This window comes from Balaenoptera borealis, assembly GCF_965194805.1.
Source record: "Balaenoptera borealis genome assembly, chromosome: 17".
Taxonomy (NCBI): domain Eukaryota; kingdom Metazoa; phylum Chordata; class Mammalia; order Artiodactyla; family Balaenopteridae; genus Balaenoptera; species Balaenoptera borealis.
The window spans coordinates 14,870,789-14,889,611 of record NC_138876.1 but is presented as its reverse complement, the minus strand read 5'-3'; the positions used below and the strand labels follow the sequence as shown (position 1 = coordinate 14,889,611).

The window sequence follows — 18,823 nt, the reverse complement described above, 5'->3', positions numbered from 1 at the left end:
CCAGGGGGATTCAGCAATCTGGAAAACTCCTACTCAGCCGTCACCACCCAGCTCAAATGTCACCTTTTGCAGAGTATCCTGGGACCCACCTGCTTCCCTCATATCATGCAGTTAGCCATCTCTGAGCCTGAGTCTCCCCCACTGAACTGTGGGCTCGAGGACAGAAAAATGGAGGGAGGAAGGAAAAGCATTTCCGGTAAGAGGAACAAAGACAGGGAAGCAGAAACAGCGCAAGTGGGCTCCTCCAAGGGACACTGGCGTGGCACATTTATGCTGGGAGAAGCAGGAGATGGAAGGACGGACAAGGTGACCATGGGCGGCCATCCAGGGCAAGATCCAGGGTTGAACTACAAATGGGGCCTTCATCCAGATGGCGAGTGACATAAATCCCAAACCAGCATGGTGACAAGAGAACCTGGCTACCGCATCACATACCTGACGGCAGCCTGGTCCCTTGGGGAAGTGGGCAGGAGAATGAAGTTACTCTCTTACTTCTGAGGGAGAAAGACCACCTGATCTCCGTCGACTCCCCAAGAGTGTGGTGGCCACCTAAGCAAATATGCAGGTGGGCTGCCCTGCCTCGCCTCCAGGTTGAGCTCCAAGAACACCCCCGAGTTCCTGTCCTCTCCTCTGCTTTCCCCACAGCCAGACGGCTGGGCAGGCCACTTGCCTAACCCGAGTACAGGGCTCAGCCAGTGGTCATGCTGACTTGGGGCTCTGTTTTGCTTTGCTTTGTTTTGTATTAAACAGAGGCCTGGGATGGCATCCCACACACAGCACAGAAGAATAAACTGTGTGTAACTCATCAGCCCGGCTGGTTAACGATGCCCCATAAATAATGCAGCAACTGCCTCTCCCAGCCCCGCCCGCTGTGACAGCAGAACCTCAGGGGACAGCTGAGGGAATTAGACACCAGTGCTGCCACTCGGGGATCAGAGAGGAGCCGGGAGCCTTGGTTAGAGAAGGGACCGTTTGAGAGGAGCCAGAGACTGGAGGGGACGCTCACGAGGAGGTAGAATTCGGCTCAGCTGAGAATGAAACAGGGACCAGCGCCGACAGGCTATAGGGAGTCGGGTTCCAGCTCAAAAGTTCCAGACAGAGGCTGGCTCACCAGTGGTTATGGCTGATGAGAATCCAAGTCTTGGATATACGACTGGACAGGTCATCTCCCAAGCCCTTCTCTTCACCTTGACAAGCATCACTGTCACCACCATCATCATTAAGCATCACCATGTTCTAAACAGTTGTTAGATGCCCGATACATACATCAGCGTTTCTCCAATGTTAACTTTCATATCCATCACCTGGGGATCTTGCAGAAACGCAGGTCCTGATTGCCTTGGTCTGAGATGGGGCCTGTGTGTTGCCTGTTTGATCTGAGTAATGCCGAGGCTGCTGGTCCACAGACCACACTCGGAGGAGCACAGCTTGATACACACACTTACTACGTGTTCACGAAAACCCAGTGAGGCAGGTGCTGCTAATTATCTCACAGCTGAAGAAACCAAGGACCAGGAAGGTTGCGTCCTAGTGGTCTAGGCTGAAACTTGATCCTAAATCTGCCCGACTTTGTGGCCCAAGCACTGCCCTGATTCTGCGACGTGCAAGCAGGAAGATGCACAGACCCAGCCTCCCGGCCCAGTCCCAGGGCTGCAGAAAGCCGCTCAGTAGGCAGGCTGGGTCCTGCTTTATACTGGGTTCAGTAGGAGCCCAGACAAAGTAAAGTGGAGAGCAAGGGCTCCAAACACATAAACCCCGATTACAACTGCAAAGGCGCTGGACAAGCTGTAACGTCGACCTAGGAATGGTCAAGATTCTCAACCATGTGAAAAAGAAAACACAATACAAAGAAAAGCTCTTTGTGCAAAAAACGTCTGATAGAAATGCACGGGAAATGTTCAGTCACCATCATTAGCGGTGTGATTATGGATAATTCTGTTAAGTCTTCAGGTTTCCTGTGGATACCAGAACTGATCTGCTTCTACCAGGAGGTCGGACAGCCTGTCTGGAGCATCTCTATAGGCTGCTGCCACCAGCCCTGCCACCGGGTCCCTCCCCAGGGTGAGTGTGAGGAACGCAGTCCACATCATCCCTCTCCTTCTTCTAGGGTCACCCCTTAGTGACCTCAGGCTTCAGGGAAACGAAAAGCAAAGCTTCAAGAAGAAGTTTCTGACCAAAGCAGGAGTGCCTCTGGACTCCAGGCTTCTTGAAGCACAAGGCAGGAATCTGCAGCTTCCATAAGTGGGTGCCTGTCACAGCTCTGTCCCCAAAGCCATCTTTCCCCACCCCAACCTACAAGATGAAGGGCGCCCAAGATCCTCTGATGAAAGGCGCTAAGTAAGCCCATCCATCATAAAAACCATTCCTGGGCTTTTATTTTCTGATTGGGGCTTGCCTAATCCACTAATTACCCGTGTCCATCAAGTGGATGGCAGCCACTCGGATAATCAGTGGTTGCCTCCTTGCACGCCCACCCTCACCCACCTACTCAAGCTCACCAGCAATAAATATGCCTGTGAAAAGGACCTTACGGCTCTGTGCACACTTCGTGGGCACTGCCACCTTCCACTAAACAGATTTCCCCTTCCACTGAACTCCACAAGCCCCAAATCCCAGCCAGGCTATTAGGAATGACACCCGGGTGGGTACCACGAAAAAGGGCTGTGTTTGTTACCTCTATAGTCATTGCCCTTTTTTAGTGTCTTTCCACTGAATGTCCTTCTCTTCGCCTGGATAGAGGGCCCTGATGGGCAGTCTAATCCAGTGTCTAAAAGGATCAGTGTGGTCTAGTGGGTGGAGTCAGGCTGCCCAACTTCAGATCTCCCCACTGGGGACCTAAGTGACTCAGTTATCCATTGCCGCTCTGTCTTCATCTGTAAATGATACCCACGGTAGTTCCCACCTCAAAGGATGGTAACGAGAGTAAGTGAAAGAATACGAGGGCAGATAAAGATGACTAGCACTTAGAACTCCAGAAATGCCAGCAACTGCTATTTTAATGAGTCAACATACAAGGCCAGCCACCCTGACTCGGACATTTAATGAGCACCTACTATGCACAGGCACCGGGTGGGGATTAAAACAGGCCAGAGTGTTGAGGAATGCTGCTGTGTAAGCCACCAATCCCAAAGCCTTCGGAGAGCGCCACACTCCAGATATAAAGCACTGGAAGGTGGGGCTGGTGCAAATTTCTGGAGGGGGGTGATTCCTCACCGAGGCCTTAAAGGACAAAAGGGAATTTTCTGGGCCAAGAGGAAGGAAAGAAAGAAGGACAGGAGGAAGCATTCCCTGCAGAAGAAAGAGAATTAGCAAAGGATAGGAAGTATAGAAGGCTATGCTACATTCAGACATGAGAGTCATTTTGTTCCCCTGGAACACATCCCAGGAGGGTGTGATCTGGGGGGCGGGGATGGGGTGGGAAGAGCAGGGAGATCCTTCCTACTCACCTCATGAGCTGCAGAGGAGGCTCTTGGTGGCTCAGGGTGGCCCAAGAGCCACCCCCACTTCTACTTACTCATGGTACACTCCCCGCACGACCTCCCAGAGACTCACCACTGGGGAATGTCTGCTAAAACTGCAGATGCCTGAGCCCCACCCCAGATCTGCACAATCAGAATCTCTGGGGGTGGGGCCCAGGGGTCTGCATTTAACACATTCCCCAGGGGACACTCATGCTCTGCTGGCTACAATCACATACAGATTTGAGAATTATCGCTCTAGATAAGATGCCACAACCCTCTGAAGTCTTGGATGCTGTGGCCTCAGCAATTTCTCTGTCCTGATGTTCAGACCTTGCTCCTTCAGAAGTAATCGCTGGTGATAAGCACTTGCACATGGGAATGTGAACTGATACACGTTTTCTGAAAGGCATTTGGCAATGGGTTTCAAGAGCCATGAAAGTATGTACCTTTGACCCAGGATAAATCCTTCTGGGGAAACCACCAGTGTAAATCAATGTGTAGCTACAAGGATATATTCACTGGAGTGCTGCTTATAATTAGTGAAAAACTGGACACAGCCTAATCACAAATCAGTATGTAACTGGCTCCCACCTCAGGGCCTTTGCACATGTTCTTCCCTTGTCTGGAACATTCATTATTTCTCTAATATCCACATACTTCATAAGCTGTTGCTCAAATGTCAAATGCTTCTCTGTGAGGCCTTCCTTATTTAAAAACTGCCACACTGGGCCTGCTTTATTTTTTCCCATTGCACATATCCTTCTAAAATATAACACAATTTACTTATTCAGTCTGTCTGTCCCAGACCCCCACCCCCTCTCCACTAGAATGTAAGTTCCAAGAGGGCAGAGATTTGCGTCCATTTTATTTACTGCTGTATCCCTAGCACTTAACACAGAACTTGGCACATGGCAGGTCCTCAAATATGTGTCAACTAAATGAATTAACTACAAACAAACAAAACAATGGACCACCACACAGCCATTAAAACTGACCTGGCTTCTAATTACACGCACAGAAAGCACAAGTGAAAAGCTAAGTGGAAAAAGAAACTTCTGGCAGGGCACAGGCCGCAAGAGCCTTCATCTAAACGTGTGTCCATAACCCACTTTGTAATCAAGTGGTTATGGGTGACTTTTATTTTTTACTTACTTGAGGTTTTAGTTTTCCTTTCATTAACTTTCTATTACTTGCATAATCTTGGAGAAGTAATCCCTCATGAAATGCTCTCAAAACATTTGCTAATGCTTTATGCTAAATGTAGAGGAAAGCTCTCTCCTTGGTGATTTAATTAGGGTGTCCCTAATTAAGGCCGGCACAACATCAAAGAGGCCAGGTTCCAGGGGACCCTTGCTTCAGGTCTACTCCTGGTTGCAAGATGACCCCCGTCCCCCAGCAGCAGCTCAGAGCCTCCCAGTGCCCGGACGCCAAGGGCCTGGCCATCAGCTAGCTACTCCTGGCCCTGCTCCCCGCTACTTGCTTCCTATTGGGGTGCTTCATCCAATTATCCAGGCCCCAGATCACATCCTGCTGGAGAGCTGGCTTTGAAGGTTCAGTAAACAATCACTTCAAAACAAAGAGGGACCATTAAACCAAACTCAAAGACTTCCTTAATGGCCTCCTGCTCAGCTGCCCAGAGCTGCCGGCCGGGCTGGGGCAAGCCGGGCCTCAGAAGCGAAACTGAGGTCTCCCTGTGAACTAATCTCGAAGCCTTTCCAGCCTCCTACTACACACAGCCCCCTTTCCTGAGGTGCAGTCCTGTAGGTTGCAGAGCCATTACTGGGGCAACCCTGACAGAGGGGGTTTCTCCAGCAAAACAAACATGTGTCATGTGGTTGTCACCTCGGACAACTGTGTCAGACCCTTGGGAACCACACCCCGCCTGCCCCCCACATACTTTCCTCTGCTGACTAATCAGCGGCCCCTGGCTGAGTCCACCGCCCAACAACTTCATGTCGCTGGCCGGTCCAACTCCTCTTGAAATAAAGGGAGGCCTCCTGAGCCTCCTGAGCCTCCTGAAGCAGCTCAGAGGACAGCCTAGATTTTTCTTGCTTTTTCTGGTTCATCCTGAGTCCTAAAGCTATAGGTAGAATAATCTTCAAAGCAATTGATAACATACACCCATTATGGAATCTGAAAAGGAAATCCTAAAATGCTGTGAGACACAGCTCAGCACCGTGGATTAAGGGCACAGACTCTGGAGCCAGACTACCTGGGCTCAACTCCCAGTTGTACCTCTCGATAGTTTTAAGATGGGGGCAAATGGCTTAACCGTTCTGCGCCTCAGTTTCCCCATCTGTAAAATGGGAATTATAGCAGTAAGTCCCTCACTGATAGATGGACTAGTATTGAATAACTACGTCATTGGGTTGTTGGGAGGATTAAGAGTCTTTGTAAAGCACTAGAATAGTGCCTGGTTGTACCATAAAAATGCTTGTTAAATAAGTAAAATAAAACTCAGGTCTCAGCTTGGGGGTCACCTGTATCAAAAGCCTCCCCCTGATTCTGTCCTCCTACTCCAAATGAGAATCAGAGGGCTTCCCCAGGCCCCCGTCAAAATCTTGTGCTGACATCTCTCATGGCACAGATCACACTGATTTCTAGTTACTTGTCTGTTCCTCCCCTAGACTAAACAATTTTCGGGCAAGGTCATAGGTGTATCTCTAATCCCCAGCAGTGCCTGGCACAGAGCAGTCATCATATTTGTTGAATATGTGTACTGTGTTCTCTCAAATTATTTACAAGCTGAAAGCTGAAAAGCATTTCACTCTTGTCTTTATTGCATTATCAAAGCGAAGATATAGGTTTCTTATATTTTCTGAAACATCTGAGTGCTGCTGTCAGCAGGGTACTCTGCTGGAAATTACTAGGGTGGCTCAGATAGATACATAAGAGAGTTTTATTCAGCATTCATTTTGTGCTAAGCCCTTTACATATATTTTCTCTTTTAATCCTCCACAACTTTAATAGGAGAGTATTACTCTACCCATTTTAAAGGTAAGAAAATTAAGTCTCAAGGAACAAGAGTAACTTGCCCAGAGTAATAGAGCTAGGAAGTGGCAGAGCCAGGCTTCAAAGCCCAAGGGCAACCACTTAAGGTAGAAGGTAATAAGTACTAGGTAGAATCAACATGAACTTGGAAAAATGCCCAAGGGCATCTGACCTGGTAGGCAGAGGAGGGTACAGAAATGAGGTAACTTTCTGGTGAGGCCTTGAAGGATGAGAAAGATTTCAATAATGCCAAAAACGGCAGAGAAGCTCTTCCAAGCGGGACAAACAGCAACAATGAGTAGCACAGGATGTGTTCAAAGAACCCAGGGAATCCAGGCTGGGAGACACTGGGCACAGAGCAGGCCACTCTGCTGGGCCAAGTCACAGGTGGCCCATAATCAGCAACTAGGCAGGTAGGAAGAACCCAAATATGGCCAAGTCTTGGGAAGGGACAGAAGCCAGTACAAAGCTGCTGCTAAAAGGCAGACTAGAGGCAAATGAGGCACTTCTCCTGGTAGTCACTCCAGAAAAAGAAGGGGTGACTCAAACAAGGTGAACAGAAAAAGATGGCCCTTATGAAGCAACTCAGTCTCCCCATACACTGGTGTAAACATCTCTACAAGGTTTTTTTTTTTTTACGCATTAAATTAAACACCCTGAGGACCTCAGCCAGGTACCCAGCCCTTCCCTGCCTTTATATACAGACAGAGGGTTTGCAAATAGAGAAATGCCAATAGGCCCTGCTGAGCCAGATGAGGTTATAATGAACTCAGCAGTGATTTACTTAGCAAGAAAAAAAAAACTCAACTTCTCCATTTCCTGCAACTTCACTGCAAGCTCTAAATACAGCTCAGTAAAGGGTGGGGTCATGTTTGCCCTAAGAAGTGGTGGAGATAATTACTGATTTCAAAACTTCAGCATACTTCATTCCCAAATCTGCAAGACAGAAGAACAACAGCAGCTAACATGTGAGTGCATGTATCCAGGCACTGTGCGAAACCCTTTACAAGTACCATCTCATTTCAGAATCCCCCCAACAACCCTATAAGATGGGTACTTTATGAGACCCATTTTACAGAAAAGGAAAATGAGGCTCAGAGAGATGAAGAAATTTGCCCACAGGATTTAAAACCAGACCTCTCTGACTCCAAGCTCAGCAGTAGCTCCAAAATTTCTACAGGAGGGGTTTAGGGGCAGTGATGTGGCCAGGAGGAAATAGAATGTGGGCAGGAAGCTGTGTGGCCGAGCAAGCACACTGTTTTTACTTAGGTGGTATGTTATAGATCTGCACTGTCCAATATGGTAGCCACTAGTCACATATGACTATTTAAACTTAAACAAATTACAAGTAAATAAAATTTAAAAATCAGTTCCTCGGTTGCACTAGCCACACTTCAAGTGCTCAAAAGTCACATGTGGCTAGTGGCTAATGTATCTGACAATTTCCATGACTGTAGAAAATCATGTTGGACAGGACTATTACAGATCAACTAAAAACAGCCAAGGATTCTAAAGGTGATTTTTCTCTTGTTATTTTCCAATTTGTTCACTTCAACGTTGTTTCACTATAAATTTATTCTTATTTTTATTAACTGTAGTAAATACACATAAAATTTACCATCCTGAAGCCCAGTAGTGTTAAGCATATTCTCATTGCTGTGTGACCACGTAAAGATGCTTTTACTCAGACTTAGGCAAGATCGAGAAAACACGCTGAGGGTGCTTAAACTGTGTATAGCTGGGGGTGCTTTTAAAAATCCTAATGTCCAGGATGTACTCCAGAAGCACTGAATCAGACCCTCTGAGGAATAGGGTCCAGGCATCAGTGTCTTATGGCTCCCAGGGAATTCAATGCGCTCATCCCTGTGACCACGCCCATTCTACCAAAATGGGCACACCTGCCCAGAACTGCCTCTTCCTCCTCCAGCCAGACCCACTCCTCCGGGACCCTGGAGACCCCTGTCTGTGGGAGGTGGCAGGGAAGGGAGGCCCAGGCAAAAGCTGCCATCCACCAAACCCGTCATCCACCTCCAAGATTCGGGAGGTGGCTGGTGCTGACCAAGCTAATACTTTCACTGCTGTCCAAATTCTTCGAGGGGAAGAAAGCAAATACAAAAACACACAGCTCAAAAGGCACCCCATTGATTTTTTTTTTCCACCCACTTAAACTAGACAGGAAAAGAAAAACCACTTAGAAACTATGACCAAGGTCGTATATGCCAAGAAATCAGCACAGAAAGGAGGTTTTTTGGCAATTCCATCAACTTCCCCAAACACAGTCTTGCAATGGCTCGATCGACTCAACCCAACTCGAGGGTGACCGGGAAATAATTAAATACGGAAAGCCCTTTTACAAGAGTGTTCCAGGGCTGGACACAAAATGAGTTCAAGGCAAGGAGTTCTCTTTGAGGAGTCACTGAACTCCGGGTGAACTTATTTAATTCATATAATTAGGGGGACAGATGGGCATAGTCACCCAACCTTAGGGACCAATGGGCTCCCCAGATATACAAAGGCAGCCCTCTGGCCAGTCACGGAGAAGACTGCAGGTGCTTTGTATGGGGACAAGGACAGAAGCCAAGGATGGAGGTGACTTTCCTCTCTGCGCACCCAGGGGAAGGAGAGGAGAGGGGAAAGGCAGGTTGTCTGTCAGAGAAGATTGGTAAGTGGGAGAAGGAAGGAAGCCACAATATGTCGATACATCACAAATTAAACCATTTCCACAAAAGTGACAGCCAGATGGGAGCTGCGCACCACCCCCACCCCCAGAGTTCTCCCAGCATCTCAGCTCAGGCTCACACCTCCAGGCTGCAGGCACAGAGATGTGACCTTGATTCCTTCCTTGGGCCTCCTGCAAGACTCAGGCAAGTGAAATGCTGTGGAAATAAATCCACAGCCCCCTCTCTACCTTAGGCATGCTCTAAAGAGCTCCAGCTTTAAGGTCAAATAAACCAAGGTCTGAATGCCAGCCCACCTCACCACGGCATTAAACGAATTACCGACTCTCTTCAAGCCTCAGTGTTCTCATCTGTAAAGTGGGGATGATGGTGAGGATGACGGGAAATCCTGGCACACAGTAGATTCTCACCGAGTCCCTTGCTGCCCCCTCTTCACTACATGCAATGATTACAGAGCACCTACCACGGACCAGGTGGCACCAAGAGCATCTTAAATTGGGAAGCGGCAGACTACACAGCCCCATACCAAGGTCTTCCCTAGGCTAAGGGGGGGGGGGGGAATTAATAATGCGTGGGCTGCTCTGGAATCAACGCCGGGTGGATTTTGGTTTTGCTTTTGGAGGGGGGTTGTATATGCATATGTGTATATGTGTGTGTGTGTGTGTGTGTGTGTGTCACGGGCGCACACATGTGCGCGCGCGTGACACACACTCAGATGCAACCTTCTGCAGTCTCCAGCTCATTCGAGGGAGAACCTTGGCAGTCAAATACAATGGGCTTCCTCAATGCTCATCCAATTAATTTATTCCATTTGTCTCTCTGGTTTGCTACTTAATAAGGCCCAATCGGCAGTGCAATCTGCAAATCTGAGTTAAACGGCTTCAGGCATCAGTCAGTTCCGTTTCAGGAGTCCCAAATGCATACTGTCTGCTGTCCTAGGCAGCTGAATCTGTCCTTTGGCTTTTGTTTGGTTCAGGGAGAGGTATTTCTTTGTTTTTGCAAAGGTGTGGGTTTTGCAAAGGTGTGGGTTTTAGGGGAAAGCGTCCTGAAGGCAGTTCCAAGAAGTAATGGCAAACTCAAAATGATCTCATTTTTCCATACCCGATCTGAACATCTAAATGGTCTTGCTACAGAAGGAATCTGGCCAGCTCTCGACCGTCCCTAGGAAGATGGAAAAAGCCTAGATGAAAATTACAGATAAAGCACCTAATGGATCAATAGTTTCAACCTTTTCACCCTCCAAGCGTTTTAACAACCTCAAGTGAGCTGGCCAAATTAACAGACATTGTTTTAACTTTTTCCTTTTCCCTCCCTCAAGAGGCAAAAGAGTTCGAAGGCCAAGAGGTCAGCAGCAGAGTGTGGGTGGGACATACTTGTACTAAAAAATTGTTCACTGTTTCTCTGAAATTCAAATTTAACTGGGAATCCTGTATCTTGGCTTGCTGATACCAAGCTCGGTGCTTGCAATGTCACTGAGTTCACGTTACTCTCAGAAAGAACTAAGTGATAGCTGAACCGGGCAAAATTCAAACTCAGCCTACCTTCCATGCAAACCGTGACTAGGAATGGCCTTCTCTCTCCATCTGGGGCATTACCAACTAGGATCTTAGAACGTAAACGTTCACAGCATCAAACAACAAGTTCTAAACAATTTGGTTAAATATGACATACAAGGGATTTTCCCCACAGAGACACTCAAGCCAAGACCAAAAAAAATGACTTCTTTCCAAACCTCGACAACAAGATTTGCACCTAAAAGCCCCCAAAGATTGATCTACAGAGAATAGGCCCTAAATCTCTGAATAGGCACCATTCTGGGCAGTTCCCTGCTGCTGGTTTTATGACATCTTCACTTCTCCTTCTTCTCCCACAGGCCTAAACTGAGGAAGCTGTAAAAGCCTGGACAAACACAGCCATTTGCTAAGAGAAAAGGCAACATGGGGCCCATCTGTACTTTACAAGGGCTTTGCTTGTCTACCTTTGTGTGTCACCGTTTACAGAGCAGCCCGCCTCCCTCAGAGCACCTGGCCACTGGTGGAGGCCATGGCTGGGTTTTCACTATCTTCCTAGAGAAAACCCCTTTTTTTTTTTTTTGAAAAGTCAAAAGGAAGGCCTGCAGGGGATGACCGATGCCCCTCCCCAGGTTGGACTACCAGCCCTTCCTGCCATATTGAATTGAACTGGACAAGCAACTCTCCAAGGGCAGCCCTTGTGGATCTTTGGCTCCTCATAGCCCAGCAAAAGGCCTTCCACACAGCAGGCCCTCAATAAACACCGAGGAAGTGAACCTCTTGTCTGACAGGAACCCCAAAGCCAAAGCAAAACAGTAGAGGTGAAAAAAAAACCCTGAAATCATTATCCAGTGCTGGATCCACTGCCCACATTCTTGATCTTGTGATAAGTAAGGAAAAATATCATGACATGTCTTTGAACCACAAAAGATTTCCATGGAATTCAAGAAGTCCCTTCAGCAGGTCTAATTTTAGGCAGAACTTAGGAGAGAGGATACTGGTGGCAAACAGAGGTGGGGGGCAGTGGAGGAAAACTGAACAAGGCCCCTATTCTGCTCGGCACAGGTGCTGGTAACAGGACACCCCTGCCTAAAGTGAGACGTGGGGTGGAGAATTCAAGGTGTGCTTGGGTATTTTTTTCACCCCCAGTCACATTATACAACCCCGAACACACTCTCCAACCTAGTACAAAGTTCTCCCTGCATCAGGCCCAATGCAGCTCCTGACATGCCGATTCTTGAGCAACAAGGCTGAGGAAAATATTTGATTTTAGCGTCCAACTGTTTTTTTTTAAACTAAGTTAGTTATTAAAAGAAGACAGACATCTACAGGCTGAGCTACCCTCAAGTTTGGCCAGGGTCTTCTGGTCTTAAAAGCTCTCCAAACATCACTGAATTCTACATGCTGGTTCAATTACTTAACTAAAAAAATTTAAAAGTACAAATATCAAATCAGCATGTTGTACACCTGAAACTAATGTTATATATTAATTACAGCTCAAGTTTTAAAAAAGAAAAAGTAATGGCACAAATCTGCTGTTTGAAGCATTAGCCTGTCTTTCCCAGGACTTGGAGAGAAAGTCCAAAAAGATTCCAGGATCTCCTTAATGCAGTCAACAGTGCTTAAACATCAGAAGTCAGTCATCTGGGCTTCCACAGTCACTTCCAAGCTACCGTCCCCTAAACAAACTGGCGATGGGCCCTTGCCTCCAGCCACATGAATCCCTAGTCTCCCCTTCCCTTTGGGACCAGCTCACTCCAGACAACCTGATTTATGTGGATGGTGGAAGGGCAGCCAGTAAGCGATTTTGCACACCACCATTCATTAGTGACCACCAGAGTAGGATGGAAGAAAGGAAAAAACCACAGGGTTTCCCCTCATCAAGGAATCAATAAGTTATTTAACAGCTGCTGCAGGATCCCAATGGAAGAAAAGTGAGGGTTTCTTCACTGCACCCGACCCCCTGAAAAGGATAAAACACACACCCTGACAGCCCAGGACTTAGCCAGATGAAAGATCATTAGAAGAATGCAGAAAGAATCCTCTCCAGCTTTTCCATGTCTTGAGGTTCTTTGGTTTGGGAAGACGGATGGTGCTAGGCCTTGAAATTACTCCATTTTTTGCTGTTTTCTTTTTTTTTTTTTTCTCCAAAGAGGAAATTGACTCCCTTCCTGTGCTGCTGTACATTTTGGAGAATCAAATGCTACTTTAAAAAAAAAAAAAACGTTTTCCTTACCCTTTCTCCCCCACCCCCCAACAACACTTCTGAGCAAATAACCTAAAAATGTTCTGAAGATGGCATTCCAAATGGGTTTCCAACATTTCCATGTGTCCTTCATAGCAAACAGAAAGGGAACCAAAGGCGTCATAAACCTATCATGGGAGTTCAAGGAAGTGAAAAGGAGGATAAGCAGGTCCTTAGAAAGACAGCCCATTTCAGATATTAAAAATTGACTTTTGTTGCTGGCAACTCCATGCATAAGCATACTATACTGCTTATCCTATATGCCCAAATTTTAAAATTCCCTTTTAAAATGTCACTGCCATCTACTCCACGAAGAAGCCTTTTAAAAAGAAAACTCCATGAAAACACTGTCTTAGGCATAAACAATCTTGGAAATTAGACACCCCCCCATCTCTTTTTCCTTCTTATCTCTCTATTCCCCAAAAGTCTGAAATTCTGCAGACCCCAAGGCATGTTTTCATCTTCCACTCCACTTCGCTTTAAAAATCTTTGACTGCCAAAACAAAATAAACCTTTAAAATAAATGTCTTCCCAACAGGATGTTGAACAAACCCAACTCAATTCAAAGGGAAAGAACTCAGGAACCACAAACTATAGATCCAGCACTGAAAGGGCATTAAATAAGTATTTTTAACTGGAATCTTGGGGAGGGAGAAGCATGCCACCTTAGCACCCACAAATGCCTCAGGCAGAAAGTGCTCCAGGACAGTCCCGGGATGGCAGGTAGCAAGCAGTAGGGCCTACCTTCAAGTGAGTTACTTTCTGAAGGGCTTTGGGTTCAAACCTGTGAATTGGAAGAACTGAGCCTAGATTCTGGATTAAGGAACAAAGAGCGAGGAAAAAACTCCAGATGTGAACACTCTGGGACTGCAGTGGGCCGATGGGTTAGGTCACTGGGTTCTTGTTTCTACAGAGGGACTGGAAACATCCATTTCTCCCCTCCAAAAAAACACAAGCAGCTCTCCCAACCCATCTCGAATTCTTCCCCTGGTGATCAGAACACACGTGTGCCTCAAACCAAATCCTGTTTGATTATAAGGCCTATAGAATTTCAGTTAACAAGAAATACTCCAGAGTCTACAGAGGGAACACCAAGCTTTGTCTCAAAAGAGCACTTCAATTATTCAATGTGGATTGGGGGCAAAGGAATGAAAGGGCTGTCTTTGAACAGGGAATAATCCATCTAATTCCAAGGGGCTGGATTAGAGGCATTCCTGGGCAAGCAGGGTCCCGCTGCAGATAAGGCTACACGAATGTCAATTTCTGACAAAAGGCACAGGCTCTGGATAAGGATTTCAAAATGGAAAAGACCAGGACGGAGGCACCTTGGAAAAAGTTCACCCCGGGTGAGGTGGCAGTTGGTTCTAAGAGGGGGAAACAGGCCATGACCGCTGAGCATTCCTTCCCAAAGTCCATCTCCGAGGCCGAACCCTCTCCAAACCTTACACTTCAACAGACAAAAGCTCCTGCAGGCGCCGAGGCAGCGGCTGAAGAGGGGCTGTCCACACCCACTCGCTGCACAGCTTTCCAAGCCTGCCCACTCGTTTTGGAAGCCGAGCTTTCAATTAAACACCACCTCCCCGGATCTGTTGAGGCAAACTGGGGCTGGGCTACAGCCAAAGAGAAGCTCCCTAAATACACATGAAAAAAAATCCCCCCACCGCCCCCAATTCCCACCTCCAGCCAGCTCGCTCGTATACATTTCCTTTGGATTAGTAACACAGGGCCCTGGTCTATCTCTGTGCACAGAAAATCCACATCCAAAAGATCAGGTTCTCCCCAGTCCCACCCTTGCAGGAAAATGCCAGGGTGTTGTTCCCCGCCCCCATCACACACACGGGCGCCCGCGCGCGGGCGGACACACACACAGAGTCTCCACAATCCTTCCAAGAGAAAACCTGGAGTCTGTTTGTGTTGGGTGGCTAGGGGATACAGTTGTTTAAGGTGCCCCAGTCTGGACCTCAGGCTGGGAGCCGCAGCCAGGGGAAGTGGGGTCCCCGCAAAACTGCTCTGGGAACTTCTGCTCCGCGCCCCGGGGGAGGGCCGAGGGGAGGCACGCACGCCTTCGCCAGCTTTGGAAGAGCCTAATTAATACCTAATTTGCTCAGATCTCCCCCAGGTGGACCTGAAAGCCAACAAGGGAGAGGGAGGTCCCTCCCAGTCTCTCGGGCCGGGGGCCTCCTTCCCACGGCTGGGAAGAGCCCCCGCCCTGTACCCCCAGGGAATCAGGTGTCCGCCCAGGCATCCAGCCTCCGCGGGTCGCGGACACTCCGTCCAGCGACAGACAATGGAAAACTTGGAGCCGGGGCCCTGGGCCCCCAGGGAAACGAGATGGTGCCGTCCCCTGGGACAATGAGCGGGGAGAGGTCAGGAGGCATCATATACCCCCAGAAAAGCCGCCCGCCCGGTGACCCAGCAGAGCCCGGAGCGGCGCCCCGGTGAGCAGGTGACAGCCGGGCCGGAGCGCTGCCGCAGGTGGCCGGAGGCCACGGCGCAGGCAAGGGCCGGGCGGCTGGCCCAGGGCGGAGGCGAAGCCCCGCGGCGAGGTCAGTGCGCGGCGGCCGCCGCCGCAGCCGCGCCCCCAGCGTCCTACCTTCATGTCGCTGATGATGGTCTGGAAGAGGCCTCCGAGCGCGCTGCATTCCTTCTCAATCACAGCCTCCATTTTCCCGGCGTCGTCAGGGACAGGACACACACTCGGGGCTGCCTGGACTGTGCGCGGGGCCGAGGATCACTCACCCCGGGAGGAATTTCAGCCTCCGAGCGACCCGCCGCCGACTCGCAGCCTCTTCTCCAAAGAGGACGAAATGCCCGAGAATCGACTGTTCTCTGCCCAAAATAAGAATAATAATTTTAAAAGCCAAACCGCTCTGTAGGGCGCCTACATGCAGCGCTCAGCTCCTGGCCTTAAAAATGCCCGGAGAAGACTGACAATCAGGCCACCACTGGTGCCGACGACAGAAACGGCAAAGCCCATCTTGAAGCAGAGAAAACCACCCGCTGACCCAGGGCCAGCGCCATTTAAAAATGCAAGATTTTCTAATTTAATAAATGTCTTTGAAATTAAACAAACAAACAAAAAAATCGCCCAACAGCAGAGCGGGTCTTCTCGCGGAGCCCGGATCTGTTGCTCACAGCCGCGGCCGCCGCCTCCTTTTCAGTCCTGCGCGCCCGGCCCCGGCGCTCGCTCCTGCTCGGCTCCCAGGGACGTTCGCGGGGGCGCACGCGCGCTCGCGGCCGTGCGTCCGCCGCGGAGGCGCGGGGACGCCGCGCGCCCGGGCCCGTGCGTCCGCCGCACGCGGGCGGGGCTGGAAGCGCGTGCCCGCGAGGCGCGTGGGGCGCCGGCTGCAGAGAGGAGCAGGCAGGCACGCGGGCGGTGGTGGGGGGGGGGATTCAACCCCCGCGCGAGCCTCCTCCGCGAGCACCCCCCCCCCACCTCGGCCGCGGGTTGCTGAGCCGAGAGGGCGTGTCAGCACGCGGCTAGGCGAGTGCCCACCCCACAATGGCTGCGACCGCCCAGCGCGAAGGGTGCAGCCGCCGACCCCCGGGACTCGCACGGTGGCACGCTTAGCGCAGTACCTCGCAACTAGGGAGCGCTCGGTAGGGCGGGAAAACTGCCGCTGCTGCCGCTACTGCCGCTACTACTGCAGGCTTCTGAGAAGAGGCCCGTTCTGATATCAGGACTGCAGCGCCGAGTCACGATTGCAAACAGCCAAATATGTAATTAAGGAGAGTTCGGCGACGTATCCCGCAGCGGGATGCCGAGTTCAATAAAGTTGCAGGATGCTGGGACAGTGGATTGATTTTGCCATTGCAAAATAAATGACATTAGAGCTTCCGTGTACTGTTCATCAGTTTATGGAGATTGCTGACTGCCCGTGACTTTGGACGGTTGTTTTTCAGGCGCGCTGAGGGCACCGGGTGGTGGTGTCACTACAGAGAGCCCTGTTGGGAGGTTTAACCTGAAAATAGCACAAATGGGCCCAGGTTGATTTGGGGGCTGGTAGTTTATTTTCCCAGCTCCACCGCCTAACTGCACAGCCGGACCTCTCTCATTTAGATCAACATCAAATAGGCAAGGAGGAAGGGAATCAAATGAGCAGCTTTTTAAAGACCTTAAAACATAAGCCCCCAACTCTGGGCTGTTCCCTTGACCAGGTTCTGTGCTAGTGTCTCCTTATTCTGATGAGACTCGGAGGAGTGAGACCCAGTTCTCAAGAATTTTCCAGCCACTGGCTGCCTGGAACTAATCCAAATCCACCAGATAAAGTACAACAAGCTGGTCCTGGTTTTACTTCTTGCTGCTAGACCACAAAGAGTGCTAATCTTCTCCCAAAGCTCATTGCGCTTATGTCCCAGACCCATCTTGAAACAACTTCCCAAACACAGGGTGCAGATGACTTAGCTTCACAGCATGTGGTTTTAGAACAAAAGAAAAAGCTTAGGTATTTAGGTGTCTGCAACCCAATAAATCCCTGGTACTCTGCTACCACCCCCAAATCCAATGCAATCTAGAGCTGTTAAAACAAGTACAGACCAAGGAGGTATAGTGTACACTGTGATGCTGGCTTACTTTGTATGACCCTTTAAAAAGGACATTGAAAAGCCAGCACCTGTTTGGGGACCAGCTGACCCTTTGAAGCACAAAGCAGGACAAAGGGAAATAGCTGGGGGTAGTAAGAAAAGAAACCATGTGCAAAATGCTGTAGAGACTTGTATCAGACTCCGTAATAGGAAAGGGTCTGGCTTTGAAAACTGCATGAACCAAAGAGATGCATGGAGCTAAATATCACAGCTGTGGAAGATAATTTTCCCCTGGGCCACTCTGCCCTACTCTTAACCACAGCCCACCTCTCCATCCCTCTCCTCCAAATCATGAAGAGTGTTACTTCTGGAATTAACTGTTCTCTTGGGCAACGCTGCTGGTCATTTGGATGCATAAGTCTCATCTTCACCTTGCCAGTAACAGTGCTTGACACATAGTTTGCTCTTAATCATTATCATTATTGTGATTTTAATACTCTCGGTATTATAGTGATCAGGATCACTGCTTGTAGAGCCAAATGGCCTGGGTTCAAACCCCAGTTTAAAACCCACTAACGGTATGGCCCATACTAAGTCGGCCTCAGTTTCTTCATCTATAAATGGGGATAAAGATAGCATCTACCTCATAGGGTTGTTGTGAGTGTTCCCTGCACTAATATACATAAAGCACTTATACCAGTTCCTGGCCTATAGTAAAAAGCACTCAATAAATCTCATCAACAGAAATAGATTCATTGCAGCACGATACACAATAGCCAAGATGTGGGAACAACCTAAATATCCATGGCAGATGAATGGATAAAGAAAATGTGGTCTATACATACAATGATATATTAGCCTTAAAAAAGAAGGAAATCCTGTGGTATAGAACAACATGGATGAATCTTGAGGACATTACGCTAAGTGAAATGAGCCAGTCACAGGACAAATACTGCACGATTCCACTTATATGAAGTATTTAAAATAGTCAAGCTCACAGAATCAGAGAGAGTAGAATGGTGGTCGCCAGGAGCTGGGGGTGAGGGGATAGGGGAATTTCTAATCAGTGGTCATGAAGTCTTAATTACACAAGATGAACAAGTTCTAGAGATCTGCTGTACAACATTGTGCTTATAATTAACAATGCCATATTGCATACCTTAAAATTTGTCAAGAGGGTAGGTCAAATGTTGTGTTCTTATCACAATGAAATAAAATTTTAAAAAGATGTAGGGACCAGGTCAAGGTTCATTCCAGCCCTGGTCCTACAGCGCATGACGCAAGCCTATAATTTTGGCATGCTGTCCCACTGACATTGCTAAGGGCCTACTGTATACAGTCTAGGTGTTTTACCTGTATTATATCTAATCCTCCCCACAGCCTTGAGAAGGAGGTTGTCATCCTAGCCTTCAG

At 48.7% G+C, this 18,823-nt stretch overlaps 1 protein-coding gene across 17 annotated transcripts in view; it reads right to left on the bottom strand.

Moving 5' to 3' along the window:
- The window catches only part of MTSS1 (MTSS I-BAR domain containing 1), a 164,944-nt gene extending 148,231 nt beyond the window's left edge, over positions 1-16,713 (bottom strand). For 7 of the 17 annotated variants that reach the window (XM_082363080.1, XM_082363072.1, XM_082363077.1 and 4 more), the window contains exon 1: positions 15,480-16,445. In XM_082363080.1, coding sequence (XP_082219206.1) covers positions 15,480-15,551 — 72 coding nt within the window. In that variant the 5' untranslated portion in view covers positions 15,552-16,445. The other 10 variants (XM_082363079.1, XM_082363076.1, XM_082363069.1 and 7 more) reach the window with 6 other exon arrangements.
- Positions 16,714-18,823: the final 2,110 nt, after the last annotated feature.